General features: G+C 54.7%; 2 protein-coding genes across 2 annotated transcripts in view; both read left to right on the top strand.

Annotated features, from left to right (window-relative positions):
- SLC35E4 (solute carrier family 35 member E4) lies at window positions 1-6,926 on the top strand. The gene is made up of 2 exons (XM_059039328.2): window positions 1-1,343; window positions 5,925-6,926. Exons 1-2 carry the CDS (start codon window positions 725-727, stop codon window positions 6,356-6,358), a joined length of 1,053 nt encoding a protein of 350 aa, XP_058895311.1. The 5' UTR covers window positions 1-724; the 3' UTR covers window positions 6,359-6,926.
- Window positions 6,927-14,381: 7,455 nt separating this feature from the next.
- The window catches only part of OSBP2 (oxysterol binding protein 2), a 166,408-nt gene continuing 165,510 nt past the window's right edge, over window positions 14,382-15,279 (top strand). Inside the window, exon 1 of the mRNA XM_067014694.1 lies at window positions 14,382-14,469. The gene's annotated coding sequence lies outside the window, so the exon portion shown is untranslated. The remainder of the gene's footprint in view (window positions 14,470-15,279) is intronic.

The raw sequence follows: 15,279 nt of genomic DNA, 5'->3' as shown, positions 1-15,279 counted from the left end.
ACATCCCTCTCGGCTTCGGGGGCGGAGCCTGACCGGAGGTGGCGCCTGGGACTCAGCCCAATTTTCCGGGTGAGGCTCGAGGGGCGGCCGCGGAGGCGGGGCCTAGAGCACGGAGCCTCGCTCTCCTCCCGAACCTGGCGAGAGACCCCACCGCAGCCTAAGCCGCTGGGAGCCGGAGCTGGCGCGGAGGCCCTGCCGGAGCCGAGCTGAGTCGAGCTCGCCGTCTGACACCGGCCGCAGCGCAGGCCGGCGCGTCAGCCCGCCGCAGGGTCTGGGCACTGTCCGAGGCAGCGAGCCCGACCACAGGGACCACCGGCACCACCGGCCGTGGGAGCCCGGATCGCCCTTGCAGGCCTGGCCTGAGCACGCTGGAGGACCTGGGGTTTGGACTGAAGAGAAGAGGGATGGAGGATTCCATGTAAGCGTAGCATGGGCACTTGGAGAGGAGAAGAGTGGAGACTTCGCCTGGCACGGGGCAGAGGTGCCCGTCGCTTACTAGGCCAGGCTTGAGCACCAGGGAGCCTGGCATCCCAGCAGAAGCGACCTAGGCTCTGCCCTGCCTGAGTCGGGGACACAGCATAGCTCTTGGACCTCGGCTGCCGCAGGCCGGGCACAAGAAGCAGTGCCCTCACCTGAGACTGAGCGGGATCCACAGTGAGGCTCTCTGGTGGCCCAGAGCTGGTCGCTGGGGAGCCGGCCTCCTGCCTCGGCCCCACTGGTACGGATGTGCCGCTGCCCGCGGGAGCGCCATGACGGCAGGATGACCTCAGCTGAGGCAGTGGCGGTGGCTGGCGGTGCTTGGTGGGCCGGGTCCCCCCAGTGGCCCCCTGACACCCCGCAGGCGCTACGGAGGCCTGGCCGGGCCTGGGTGACCGTGGCAGCGCTGGTGTGGCTGCTGGCGGGAGCCAGCATGTCGAGCCTCAACAAGTGGATTTTCACGGTGCACGGCTTCGGGCGGCCCCTGCTGCTCTCGGCGCTGCACATGCTGGCAGCTGCTCTGGCATGCCACCCGGGGGCACGGCGCCCCATGCCTGGTCGCACCCGCCGCCAAGTGCTGCTGCTCAGCCTCACCTTGGGCGCCTCGATGGCCTGTGGCAACGTGGGCCTGAGCGCTGTGCCCCTGGACCTGGCGCAGCTGGCCACCACCACCACGCCACTGATTACGCTGGCCCTGTCCGCGCTGCTGCTCGGCCGCCGCCACCACCCACTGCAGTTCGCTGCCATGGGCCCGCTCTGCCTGGGGGCCGCCTGCAGCCTGGCAGGAGAGCTCCGGACACCCCCAGCTGGCTGTGGTTTCCTGCTGGCGGCCACCTGCCTCCGTGGCCTCAAGTCCGTTCAGCAGAGTGAGTACCCAGGACACTGGTTGAGGAGGTGGGGATCGGGGTGGGAGTGTGGCCTGGGTGGCCCTGTGAGGGGCTATGGCCATTATCCAGTTTTACAGATAAAGAAACTGAGGCGCATGGCTTGGGAAGAGTCAGGAACTGAGGTCAGAAAGGGCCAACTGCTCAGTGAGTTCCAGGCCCCAGACTTAGGCTCTAGAGGCCCAACCAGTGTTTCGTCCAGTTGGCTGCTATAGATCTGTGGTCCATGTTTTGTCAAGCCTGGATCTCCATACCTGATCAAGAAAGTCACTATATTGTCCCCATTTGACAGGTAGAGGGGCTTGCCCTGGGCCATGTGAGTAGCGGTGGCAAGATTTGAACCCAGGCAGGCAGACTTCATGCCATCCAAGTGATGTGGCATAAGGCTGTGGACCCGAGAGAGGCCTGATAGTGGAGACTAGGGAAAGAGAAAGAGGGCGAGGCCATGAGCTGGGATTTGGAAGTCGAGGGCTTTTGCTAAGTCTGGGAAGGGCTGGTGTTTACTGAGAGCTGCAGTGTAACTGGTCCCATGCTAGGTGTTGACCTTGAGTCTTCATGGCAACCACCACCTTCATCCCCATTTTACAAGATGCTGGAACTGAGACCCAGAGAGGTTCATGATTTGCCCACAGTCACACAGCTCCTAAGGACTGGAATCCTAGTCCATGTGACTCAGACCTCAGCTCTGATGAAAGGGAGTTGGGGGCTCTGGACAGAGGGTAAGGTGGAGGCTCCAGGCCTAGACCCTGCTAAATCACTCTGCCTGAGGGTGGAGACCACCTTCATGCCTGTCCTACTGAGGGTCCTTTGAGTCACAGCCTCCACCATCTCTCTGCCTCAACCTAAGGGCGCCCACTCAGGTTGGGGAGGCCTGGGTTCCAGCCACACCTGGGCTCGTGCTTCCTGGGCAACCTTGGGCAGAAGAGGAGATCTGGATCTTGTCTGGGCCTCAGTCTCCCCATTTGTTTGGTGGAGGAGGTCAGAGCTGATACTCCCAGGGCTTTCTTGGTCTTTCTCCCTTTCAGCTCTGAGATCCTGTGACCCAGGCCTGGGAGAGAGAAGGGGCTGCTCCAAGGGCCCTGGGCTGGGGTTAGAGCAGCCTGCAGCCAGAGAAGGTAGAAGTCAGAGCTCAGCCCTGCCTTACAGTCATGGGAGCCAGGACCCAGAGTCCCGGTACCCATCCTCCAGGGCCCTGAGGTGGGGCCAAAGCACAGTTCTATTTTTGCCTTCAGGTTACATGAGAGCTGGGACCTGAGCTCTGGGCATGAGTCAGTGGGAAACTTGACCTTGTACCCTGCCCTGGGCATGGCCAGAAGGCTGGGAAGGCCCCAGCCTCAAGGCTCACATCACGCCTGCTGAGGCCCAGTGCTTCTCACACAGGAGGAGCCCCAGCCTGCAGGGCAGACTATGGCTGGCCAGGCCTCGGGCACATGGACATGGGGTGGCAGGTGCCTGGCATCAGGCTGCTCCTTGGCTCTGCCAGCTCTCTCCTTTTCTCCTGCCTGCCCCTGAGGCGGGTTGGATGCTTGCTCCAGGCTCCCACAGCATCCTCTGCTTCCTCCATCAGGACTCCACATGCCTCATGCCTTGTATTATAGCCTCTTGTTTACCTGTCTGCCTCCCACCAGACAGGAGCTTTGAGAGGGCATGGCCTGGTTTTGAGGCAGCTCTGTGTCCCCAGCACATGGCCTGGGGCCTGGCCCAGGTAAGGTACGCCTTAAATGGTGGATTTGTTAATGGTCTGATGGCAGAATTGGCAGGCTGGTTAAACTCCTTGGCTCAGGGTGCTAAGGAGGGAGCTTAGGAGGCTGGAGGCCCCACCAACAGAGATGGGAGCCCAGCAGAGGTGGGGAGGAACAGACTGGTGATAAGGGGTGAGATGGGTATTGGGCAAGAGGAGGTTTCTACTGCCAGACTTTCCAGGAAAGTCATCAGGGCCAAATGTAGACTAGAGTGTGAATGGCTGACACCACCTCCTTCCCTGAGGGCAGACTCCATGGGAGCAGAGGATGAAAGTCCAGAAAGAGGAGTACCCAGCAGCCACGGGCAGGTCCAGCAGCTTCTCTCCTTCCTGGGCCAGTTGTGGACCTCGGGGGCTACACGGGGAGAGGAGGGATGCCACCTTCCCACTCACAGAAAGGCTGGGAAGTGGGGTGCCAGCATGCTGAGACTTGTCCAGCTACATCCACTTGCATGAGGGAACAGCCTGACCCTGCCCGCTGAGCTCTCAGGCTGGTGAGGAGAAGTAGAGATCACAAGGCAGGGGAGAAGTGCTAGAGCCAAGGTGGGCATAGCTGTGGTTGGGTGGCTACTTCTAGGGGAAACCAGAGAAGGCTGCCTGGGGGAGGAGGCAGGCAGTGATGGTGACAATAATGTAATAATAGTGGCGAACACTTGCTGAGCCCTCACTATGTGCCCACACCATGCCCAGCTCTTCATACAGCCAGAGTAGGAAAGGGTGTTCTGGGAGGGGGAAGCAGGGCTTGCCAGGGCACGGTTGTTAGCCAGCGGGGGCAGCATGTGGGGGATGGTGACAGCTGCTGTGGCCAGCAGTTGCTGCTGGGCACCAGGCCCTGCGCTCAGCACCTCACAGGCCCCCATGAGGGGCATGTTGTCACCTTGCCCATGCTCCCACGAGAGGCAGGCATAGGGAGAGGGCGGCTTGTGTGATATCACACAGCTCGTGACGGAGCAGAGACGGGATAAGCCAGAAGCCAGTGGAATGGGGTCTAGAGAACATTTGTCCACAGATGACTGAAGCTTGGCGTGTTCAGATGCTGAAACAAAAGTGTCTTTGGAGGAAGAGAGGTTGTTTGTTTTTTGTTTGTTTGTTTTTGGCCACACGTGTGGCATGCGGGATCTTAGTTCCCCAACCCCGCACGCCCTGCATTGGGAGCACAGAAGCTTAACCGCTGGACCGCCAGGGAAGTCCCAGGAGAGGCTGAAATGCAGGGTTTGGTGGGAGCTGGCAGAGGAGGGGTCGCTGAGGAGGCAGTATGACAGGCTGGCATTTTGGGGCCCCAGGTGGGTGGCCTCTGGCAGAGGATCCCTGCTCTTTCCCTGTACTGCAGCAGAGGGAGGCAGAGGGCTGGGTGTGATGCAGAACAGGCCCAAGTGGCAGGGGGAGGAAGTTAGGACCTTCTTTCCTGGCCGCCTCTCAGAGGGTGAAATTTGCCAAAGGTGAAGTTCACCTGAAATCCTAAACACCTTCCAGTGATCGCACTTTTAACACGCAGGCCACGGGCAGCTCGTAATGGTGCTAAATTTGGAGCGGACGAACAGGAGGCATTCCAGTTATCTGTTCATTTCTGGAAATGCTTGACAGAAGGACTGTTGCCTAGAGAACAAAGCCAAAACATCAGAATGAAATGGAGAGAGAAATAAGATTTCCTATTCTAAGCATAGCCTATGAGTAAGCACCTCTGTGGCTCTTTGGAAAGTGTGTGTCAGAAAATGCATAGAGGCTCAGAGAGCCCTGGAGGGGATGGGGAGCCATGACTCATCTCTCTCCACACAAACTGTCTCGTTGCCTTCACGCAAGTACTATCATTTCATCTGAGCCGGATGTGATTTCATGATGGGCACCGCTGGTTTTGTGAACCAGCCGGGTGGTAACGTGTATACACACACACACAGGCACACATGTGCAAGGTGGTAGGATCCCCTCTTTCCTTGCAAAGACTAAGTTTTCCTCTGTGTCCTGGATTCATCTTGACAAGCCCCAGCGTTGGTAGCAAAATATGCTGATTATCAGCGATAAACAGTGAGTGACAGCCGGGAGCAAACAATGACCTTCTTGTTGTTCCCTGTCATCCCAATAGTCGTAAGTGATCGAACATTCGATTCAAACGGTTTTTATTATTTCAAACTCTCTATCTTTTTTAAGCTAGAGGCCACATAGCTAGTAAGTGGCAGAACTGGCCTGCTGGTGGCCTGTCCCTACTCTGGCGTGGGAGCTGCCCTGTGGGGCTGAGGGTGCGAGAAGGGCTGAAGCCAAGAAAGCAGGGTCGGGGCCGCTTGGTTCAGGGCCTTCAAAGTTGGTTAAGAGCCCAGGATGTTTTTCTCCAGGGCCTGGGGAGCCCCTGAAGAATTTTTTTTCATGTTTATTGATCAGTGGGAAATCACAAGCAGATTATTGTTTCAACCTGTGGGAGGAGTAGGTGATAACACTTATTTATCTTATTTATCTTATCTTTCTACGTTTACTGAGCACTTACCTTCTAAGGGCTTTATGTACATTATCTATTTTAATCTTTACAACAACCCTGCATATTTAAGGTTTTATTATCCTCCGATTTTGCAGGTGAGGAAACCTAGGCCTATAGAGGTTAAGTGCCAGGTCACAGGTAGTCAGGAGCGGACCCGGCTCACCATGGGTCACCACTCAGGCAGTCTGACTCTGGATTCTTGACTTTCCCGTTACAGAGCGGGAGCCACTAATTCCGCCTGAGGGGTTGGGGCAGGCAGGCTTCCTGGAGGATGGACCAAGGAGGAGGTTGTGCCGTGTTGGCCTCGTGGGGGTTGTCTCGTGCTGGGTGCTGATGGCTGCTGTCCTGGTTGCAGGTGCCCTGCTGCAGGAGGAGAGGCTGGACGCGGTGACCCTGCTGTATGCCACCTCGCTGCCCAGCTTCTGCCTGCTGGCAGGCGCGGCCCTGGTGCTGGAGGCTGGCGTGGCACCGCCGCCCGCCCCCACTGACTCCCGCCTCTGGGCCTGTATCCTGCTCAGCTGCCTCCTGTCTGTGCTCTACAACCTGGCCAGCTTCTCCCTGCTGGCCCTCACCTCGGCCCTCACTGTCCACGTCCTGGGCAACCTCACTGTCGTGGGCAACCTCGTCCTTTCCCGGCTCCTGTTTGGCAGCCGCCTCAGCACCCTCAGCTATGTGGGCATTGCGCTCACCCTTTCAGGAATGTTCCTTTACCACAACTGCGAGTTCGTGGCTTCTTGGGCTGCCCGCCGGGGCCTCTGGCGGAGGGACCAGCCTGGCAAGGGCCTCTGAGCCCTGAGGGAGCACAGGGACCACGCAGGACTGCCTCAGCCTGAATCCAGCCTTGGCCGTGGCCATGGGAAAACGGGGAGAGTGGGCAGCCTCTGGGATCGTCAGGGGAGATGGGTCTTCCTGCAGGGCCACCTTGGAGGCTGGAATGGGGACTCCCAGAGAGACCCACCTCCTGTCCCTGCCTGCCTCTCCTCATCACAGACCCCACTCACCACTGGATGGTGGGTCCAAGCCCGGCACAGTCACTGGGCTTATCAGAGTAATTATTATGATTAGTATCAACTACTACGCCGAAAACTGCTGGCCAAACTTTGAAAACCTCACCGTGTTCTAATGATGAAGATGATGGTGATGATGATGATGATGATGATGATTCTTGGGGGTCGCACAATCCTTCCTCCAGGAAATGGGGGAGGCAGCTAGGAGGCCCAGGGAAGGGCTTCTTTGCTGCTGGGCTTCCCTAGGGAGTTGGGGTCGTCTGTGCCAACTCCAGGCAGCTGCTGTGGCCTCAGCCCTGGGCCCCCCAATTTTGGGTCTTCCATCCTCAAATAAACTATTTTTGCTTGTACACCTGTGTCATTCCTCGGGGTGGCAGCCAAGGGCTGATAGCTGCCAGCTGCCCACAAGGAAACGAGGACCCCCTCCCTTACCAGCCGGGGCCTGGGCAGGCCCCCACCTCAGCCCTCTGCTTCGGCCCCTGCACGTCATCTTCCCGCAGCCACGGGGGCATCTCCTAAAACACAAGCTTTCTGTGGCTCCACACTGCTCTTGGGACAAGGTCAGAGCTTCCTGCCCCAGGCCACAGGGCCCTCGGGGCCTGGCCCCACAGCTTCACCAGGCTCCTCTCCCCTCTCCCCTCTCCCCTCCTTGGGCTTCACCTTCCATCTGCACCCGCTTCCTTCAGGTTCCCCCAACCCCCGACACCAAGCTCCCCACCGGAGCCTCTGCACGTGCTGGTCCCCTGTCTGCTGTCCACTTCCTACATCTGCTTTTCCCTTTCTCATGGCGAAACCCTTGCCTGGGGGTGAAAACCCAAACATGCAATCCTCCTCTAAAAGAAAAACCAAAAAAGAAGCCTGAGGAAGGAAGGGCCTGGACAAGGGGCTGTGCCCAGGGCTGTGGGCGTAGAGGGCAAGGAATCAGTGGCTCCATGGAAGGAGGAGCACTGGGGGGCGGGGACACCTGGAGGGCTGGCCCAACTCAGCTGCATCACGTCTCATCCTTCCCTTGGCTGTAAGCACTTAACTCTGGCCACCTACCTGCCTCTGCTGGGGGCCGCCTGTTAAAAACCATAAGGTCCCGGCCTGGGTTAGAGAGACCTGGGGCCTAATCCTGCTCTGCCTGCCTCACTGTGTACCTGGGGTAGGTACCTCCCCTCCCTGAGCCTCAGTTTCCATATCTACAAAATGGGCTGATCATCCCCATGGAGAGGATTCCAGTGAGGAGCCTGGTAGGCAGGGCCTGGGGAGGAGAGAGAACGATGGGGCCAGTGGGCTTGGTCCCTATCTTGGGCTAGTCATCCACTCTCTCTGAGGCTCTAGGCTCATCTGGAAAATGGGAGGATGGGAGATAGACCAGACTGGGGTTGGGGTCTCGGGGACCTGGGACTCAGGGAGGAATCATGCATTCCTTCACGTAGCCAGAATTCGTGAAGGACTGCTATGCCAGCCAGTGATAGACAGGGCTGTATGGAGGGTCGGCCCCAGGCTGGGGGTGGGGGCAGTGAGGGCCTGGGAGGCACCCGGCCTGGGCAGGACAAGCACAGGGTTTCCTGGCTCTGGCCTCAGCCCAGGCCCGTCTTGCAGAGGGGAAGTGGTCCTAGGCTGAGTCACTCACCACCCACCCTCCCTGTGACTCAGAGATGCTACCAGCCCAGCCCTGTCCCAGTGCAGCCTGGATACCTCCGGGCTCCACACTGAGGCTTGGCCAGACAGGACAGAGGATGAATGGCTTCAAGTGGGTAGGGCCTCCTTGGTCCTCAGGACCCTTCCCCATTCAAGGAGCCCCCTGCCATAGTAGGAGCCTCCTGCGGCGCCCTGGCCCTGGCTCCTGGGCCCCAGGGGATGCTTGGCTTTAGAGTGAACCTCCCATCCGATCAGAGCCAGTCCCTGGCGGTTGTGGGGGCAGAGTGGGGGGAATTGAAGCTGTGCTTGACCTGGGGGCCACCCAGCATTGAGGTGATTCCCTCAGCGTCGGAGTTAAAGCCCTCCCTACCACCCCTGCCAGCAGTGGGCACAGTGAGCACAGGCCTGGCAGTCAGAAAGCCTGGGTTTGTGTCCTGGCCCCCTTTCTTGCCTGTCTGACCTGTCTGGTCTCTGCCGGCTTCACAGGGATACTCACAGGGGAGGGCTTATCAGGTGATTCCCATTGACAGCCCTCTGGACTCTGCTTCTTACTTGTTCTGTTTCCTCGCCCGAGACACTTCACCTCCCCAGCCTCCCTCCTTGTACCCAGTCCTTGCTGGAAAGCCATCTCTGGATAACACCTTCCTTTGGGGGGCGGAGTGGGGGGTCTCTTCCCTACCGTCACCCCTGCCCTGCCCCATGCCAGGCTGGGTTGAAAGCCACAAAGCTCACCCCAGTTCCCTGCACCTCCCCAGGCAGGGCCTGAGCACATCCCACTCTCAGAACTGCCTGCTCACCGCTGTCTCCCCAGCACCAGCACAGAGCCTGGCGTGGATGGAGTAGGTGGGAGAGAATACCAGTCAAGAGCAGGGGTTGGACCCGGGTTCAAACCCCAGCCCTGGTGTATCTGAGCTGTGTGACTTTGGACGGGAGTCTTCCCCTCCTGTGGCTCTGTGTGTTAAGTGGGGGCAGCGGCAGAGCCTTACCCCGTCTGGCTCCGGGAGGCAGCAGGGGCTAAGGCCCAGTGCTTAGCGACAGTGCCTTGAACTTGTGGATGAAAAATTAACCAGTCTATCTAAGAAAGAAATGGAAATTTTATTCGAGCCAATTTGAGGATGATAACCCAGGATGAGCATCTCAGAAAGCTCTGAGAACTGTTCCACCCATTAACAGACCAGGCACAGTTATGTAAGGTTTTTTTTTAAGACAGAGGGCTGTACATCAAATGACATATTATTGACAGTTTACATAATCCAGATCTAAGCATCATCCTGGTGGGTCATGTGACCCCTTACAAGATCAGGAAGGGGTGTCATCTTTTAAGGAGTTGCCTGGATGCTGAAAGAATGTTGCTTTTTATGGTTGAGCGGGTATTCCTGCTGATGGGGGAGGTTTTGTCGATGCATAAATGCAGATATACAATGCACAGTGTGGGGAGAGAGGAGGCCAAAAGGCAGAAAATAGTTTTTTTTTTTTTTGTGGTACACAGGCCTCTCACTGCTGTGGCCTCTCACGCCACGGAGCACAGGCTCCGGACGCACAGGCTCAGCCGCCATGGCTCACGGGCCCAGCCGCGGACCGGGACACGAACCCGTGCTCCCTGCATCGGCAGGCGGATTCTAAATCACTGCGCCACCAGGGAAGCCCCAGAGAAGAGTTTTATATGTTTAGGTTCATCCTGTCTTGCCGTTAGATATGAATTTTATTTCACAAACCTAACAGGTCCTCGAGCCATGTTACAGACTGGCTCGCTACAAACGCCTCCCAGTTCCTCTCCCAAGATTCCTCTTGCTGCCCCCACCCCCAGGCTTCCCCTGCATATCGAGGGCCCCAGGGCATGCTCTTGCCCCAGCTCCCACCCTCTCACCCTGCCTTGGAGGAAGCTGGGTCTGTGCTGGGCATCCTGCCATTGTGGATTCAGAACAAAGGTTCTGCCTTGTCTCAGCCCCAGCTGCCAGGGGGCCCCTCCCAGCCTCCCCAGGGGGGCCTTGAATTGTCATTCCAGGGGGCCAGGGTAAACAAGGATTCTTGCTCCCAAATCAGCTCAGGGATGCCAGGGACTCCGTCACACTGTTCCTGCTCAGTTGTAAATACTTCTGAGAAATAACACAAAATACAGTGGAGAGCCATGGAAGGTTTTGAGCAGGCAAGGACCGTGATGGAACAACAAATGTTTTTTGATAATGGCCCTTCAGTTTGGTCTGGATCCTACGTGGAGGAGAAATTGAAGGGGCTTGGGACAGGAGGCAGGGAGACAAGGGAAGAACTATTGTTGTCGTCCATTGAGCAGATGACAGTGGGGCCTGTGTCTTGGGCATGGTGCAGAGTAGCATCACTTGTACTGATTTGGGGTAACAAGTTATCCCCAAACATTATGGCTTAGAGCAATGAATATAAATTATCTCAGTTTCTGTGGATCAGGCATTTGGGAGTGGTTGAGTGGAATAGTTCTGACTCAGGGTCTCTCATGAGGTTGCAGTCAAATGTCAGCCAGGGCTGCAGTCATATAAAGGCTTGTCTGGCTGGCAGGTCCACTTTTTTTTTTTTTTGCGGTACGCGGGCCTCTCAGAGTTGTGGCCTCTCCCGTTGCGGAGCACAGGCTCCGGATGCACAGGCTCAGCGGCCATGGCTCACGGGCCTAGCTGCTCTGCGGCATGTGAGGTCTTCCCAGACCCGGGCACGAACCCATGTCCCCTGCATCGGCAGGCAGACTCTCAACCACTGCGCCACCAGGGAAGCCCTCCACTTCTAAGATGAGTCATTCATATGGCTGTCAGCAGGAGACCTCACTTCCTTGCCATGTGGGCCCTTCCACAGGGCTCCTTGAGTGTACTCGTGGCATGGTAGTTGGTTTCCACCAGAGTGAGTGATTCAAGAGAGCAAGAAGCCACAATGTCCTTTTTGATCCAATTTCAAAAGTCACACTCATTTCTCTAATATCCTCATTTATTAATTCAAATTATTGTCATTTCTCTGATGTCTTATGGGTTATAAGTCAACCCTATTCAATATGGGCCCTCCCACCTTGACTACGTAAGGGCATGCACCAGGAGGATGGAATCATTGAGGTCAGTTGAGATCATTGAGGTCACCTCTAGGCTGGGTACCATATCAGCTTGTTGAGTGAGTGAGTGAGGACACAGCCTGGGGCTATGCGGAATGAGTCTGGGAGCTTCCTGCTCCAGGTGGGATCTCAGTCAGCTACACTTCTGAATCCTTCCTGACACAGTACTATGCAATCCTGGCCCACAGCAGGCACTTGGCAAATGCTTGTCTCTGTGGTGGCTGGAGGCTTCTTCCTCTGGTCCCCACTGCAGACAAGGAGAAGGCCTGGGCTCCTGGGTCTGGTAGGTAAAGCTCTGGTTCTCTGATGTTTCCAAGACCACTCCCCGTGACCTCTCCAGGTATAGGAGGCCACCCCTGTTCCCTGTGCCTGATGGAGCCTTCCAGTATCTAGGCCTCCTTCTGCTTCCTCCTGACTGCCACAACCCTCATGTGCCCCCTCTCTCCTTCTCCAAACACTGCCAGCATCCCAGTGGGTAGATTCTGGCTCAGCAGTACCTGCTGCCTGGGCTGGGCACTTCTCTTTATATGTTGAAACTTTTTTTGGTGGAAGAACCCTTGTCCATGCTTCTTATGCTGGAGCCCGATATCAAATAAGCCAAAGCAGAGTTGCCCTAGATGAACCAGGAACCCCGCAAACCTCTGCCAAGTTTCCCAGGTGAAAACCACAGATCTTGTTCAACCCTTATACAGATAGAAAACTGAAGCCCAAAGAGATGGCCTTAGTCCACTGGGCTGCTATAACAAAATGCCATAGACTGGGGGGCTTATAAACAATGGAAATTTATTGTTCACAGTTCTGGAGGCTGAAAGTCTGAGGTCAGGGTGCCAGGATGGTCGGGTGAGGGCCCTCTTCTGGGTCACAGGCTTCATTTATAAGGGCTTCATTTATAAGGGCACTAATCCCATTCTTGAGGGCTCCACTCTCATGACCTCATCACCTAATTACCTCCCAAAGGCCCCACCTCCTAATACTATCACCTTGGGCATTAGGTCTCAACATATGAATTTTAGAGAGACACCAATGTTCGGACCATAGCAGCGATCTTGCACAAAGAGGGAGCAGCAGGGCGAGGTCTTCATCTCCTAATTCTTGGGATTCTGCCATTCCTTGCTCTCCACTTTGTTGTGAAGAACAGAGCCAGCGTGTGAGGGTATAGGGGTGTTCACAGGGGATGTCTGCCGGATATTCCCCAGCTCAGTCAGCAAAACTTTTTTTTTCTTCAGGGGAAAGGCATTATAGATATTTTGCCAAGGGAAGTCTAGAAAGATCTGTGGTAAGAGGCTTTTATGTGTGTTTAAAACTTTCTGCTTTTGAGTGTCTCTTGGCACCTGTGAGAGGGGGAGTAGGATGATGTATTAGTCCAGGTCCTCTGAGAAGCAAGCACCAAGATGGGATTAAAAGTGCAAGGATTTTATGAGGGCAAACATTTGTGAGAGAAAATGGGAAGGGGGATGGGAAGGCTAGGAGAGGCCCGTCAGACTGTGATGCAAGTGGAGGAGAGAGGGAAGGAAGTTTGGTGGGAAACGTTCTTGACCACACAGCTGACAGCAAGGAAGCCAATCAGAAGAGTCCATGTCTCCCAGGACCGGGCCTGCCTTAGGATCCCTGCTATACTGGGGAATTGGCTAGAAGGAGCCTGAGGGAAGTCTAGTCTAGCATAAACATGGTGATGGATTTCAACAGTGTCACGGCGGGGCCCTTTTTCGGTATTGCATCCTGTAATCGGAGGCCTGTGGGACACGTTCTTATGGCCACCCCAGATGGCATGGTGACTCCCATTTTAAAGGCAGAATTCCAGAAAAATTCCAGGGTCTGCCTGAAGTCACAAAGCAGAATGAGAATCCTCACCTCTCGACTCTCATCCTGAGCTCCTTCCTGTGTGACATAAGTCCTCAGTCCAGAGGTGGTTGATGGATTCTTAGTGCATCTGGACTTAGCATCCCAGGTAGGTAAGCAGGGCTGTGTGCTTCAGGGTCAAGAGCTACCTGTTCCTAGATATGTAATGAGATCACCACCTCAACAGAGGTTGTTCAGGAAAATCCTCAGGGCCACCGTTTATCTGGCGGGGTATTATGAACTTCACAGAAACGTCTCACACCAAATTTAATTGACTTTAGTTCATCATAAATAAAGAAAGTGATTCTATACTTTTGGGGTAGGAACGTTAAAAGTTCATGAAATCAGAGGCTTGGAATCTCTGCTCCAAGCCAGGCTGTTGGGCTGTGAGGGACATTTCATTCTCCCCTCTTACAGGATAGCGTTAAAACTCCAACATGACAGGAATTCCAATGGTCAGGACTCCGTGCTTCCACTGCAGGGGGGCACAGGTTTGATCCCTGGTCGGGGAGCTAAGATCCAGCGTCTCTACTCTGAATCCAGAGGAACAGAGTAGACTGTTTGCAAAAAAGGACTTGGACCCTCTCAAGAGCTCTCAACCTCAACTTCTTCCACTTCAGATGTGAAATGCTGGTCCTGCCATATCCAAATCTGAATATTGAAAGAATAATTTAAAAAGGAGGATCCAAAATTATACCTTCTCAACTATGAACAAAAAAATGCATAGAAAGAAGGAAATATACCACAATACCTAAGTGTTGACTTGGTTACTGCTTGAGGATATTATTGTAGATGGACTGTATTTATTTTCCTTCTTCCACAAATGAGTATGTAGTTTTAAAAATACATTTCTTAGGGTTCCAGTTCTGACTAAGATAGAGTAAACATAGTCTGTCCTTCCCACTGAATGCAAATAAAAACCCTGGGCAGAATGCAGGAAGCAGCTCTCTGAGGACTCTGAAAAAGAAATGGTAGCAGGTGGACTGGGAAAGGGAACCAGAACTTGGAATATAAACAATCTGGTGGCGAGTCTCCTGTTTTGCTTTTTGCTCCTGTATCTGCTGGCGTGGTCTCAGAGGCAGCGTGAATCCTGGAACTGTGCAGTGGACATGGAAAGAAAGAATTCCAAGAGCAGTCCTGTCTTTCCGGTCTGAGGAGTAGGAAGGAAGGCCTCTTCAGGACAGAAAGAGTGAAGGAAATCTCTTTTTTTGTTGTTCTTTTCTCATATAGTCCTGTCTCCGGGCAAGCCTCATATTGAAGTTGAAACTGGGCAGCAGAAGTAGCAGTAGCAGTGGAAGCCGGCAAAGCACCTAAAACTCGGAGGGGAATCCTTTTGTCTGACCAAAAGAACTGTGGCTTGAAAGGTGTGTGTGCTGGGGAGGAATCCCCTTGCTTTTTTTCTCTCTGTTCGCCCTGTCACCTGGTCCCAGAGCAGAACTGGTCACAGAATGTATGCAGGAGAGCAGGGAGACTAAAAGCCCTGATTTCTAGCTGGAGGACCAGGGAAAGGGTGGCCTTGAAAACTGGGGAGTGTGGGAGAAACTGTGGAGAGGAGGAAGCTTGAGAAATGGATCCCATAGGCTCACATGTATGGATCTGACCCTAAACAGTATTCCAATGACTTTGAGAATGAAACTACTATGCAGACCACCCAGATTTCAGACTGGGCCCTGGGTGGCACAAGCTTAGGGCAGATTTGACTTATGTTGCAAATGTTTTGAAAACTGATAATTGAACTATGGCCCTGTTAAAAAAAAAAAAACAAAATTCAACTGTGTAAATTAAAAAAATCTTATTGGCTTTATTCAGTGATTCATGAATTGAGCAGTATCCAATGTAGCAAACAGAAAGAGCTCTGAGGAGCTGTACAAGACTTTTATAGGCAAAAGGGAACAGAAGCGAGGAAGTTATTCTAGGCAGAAAATAGCATTGGTTATTGCAAGGTTACTTTCCTTTAGGGGATGGCAGGGTTCCATCAGGCAGATTACCTAACTAGTGCTGATCAGGTGATTCCTGTTTGACTGGTTTAATATTCCATTTCTGGGATAGCTGAAACTGTAGTTAAGTCTCAGTTTGGTGATGTGGGGCTTAGCATAAGGGACTCCATTTGGGGCCTGTTGTCTTGTTTTTAACAGACCACAGGAGGCAGACCAGAACTGATCCTAAATAGATCA

The sequence above is a fragment of the Kogia breviceps genome, chromosome 15 (genome assembly GCF_026419965.1).
Source record: "Kogia breviceps isolate mKogBre1 chromosome 15, mKogBre1 haplotype 1, whole genome shotgun sequence".
Taxonomy (NCBI): Eukaryota; Metazoa; Chordata; class Mammalia; order Artiodactyla; family Physeteridae; genus Kogia; species Kogia breviceps.
Note: the sequence above shows the minus strand (reverse complement) of the source record. Positions and strands in the feature narration are given on the sequence as shown.

What these genes read in the sequence shown, in the direction of transcription:
- SLC35E4 (XM_059039328.2), top strand. Translation starts at nt 725, where the DNA reads ATGTGCCGCTGCCCGCGGGAGCGCCATGACGGCAGGATGACCTCAGCT. An exon ending in CCTCAAGTCCGTTCAGCAGA is followed by an intron (nt 1,344 to 5,924) that starts GTGAGTACCCAG and finishes TCCTGGTTGCAG; the next exon opens with GTGCCCTGCTGCAGGAGGAG.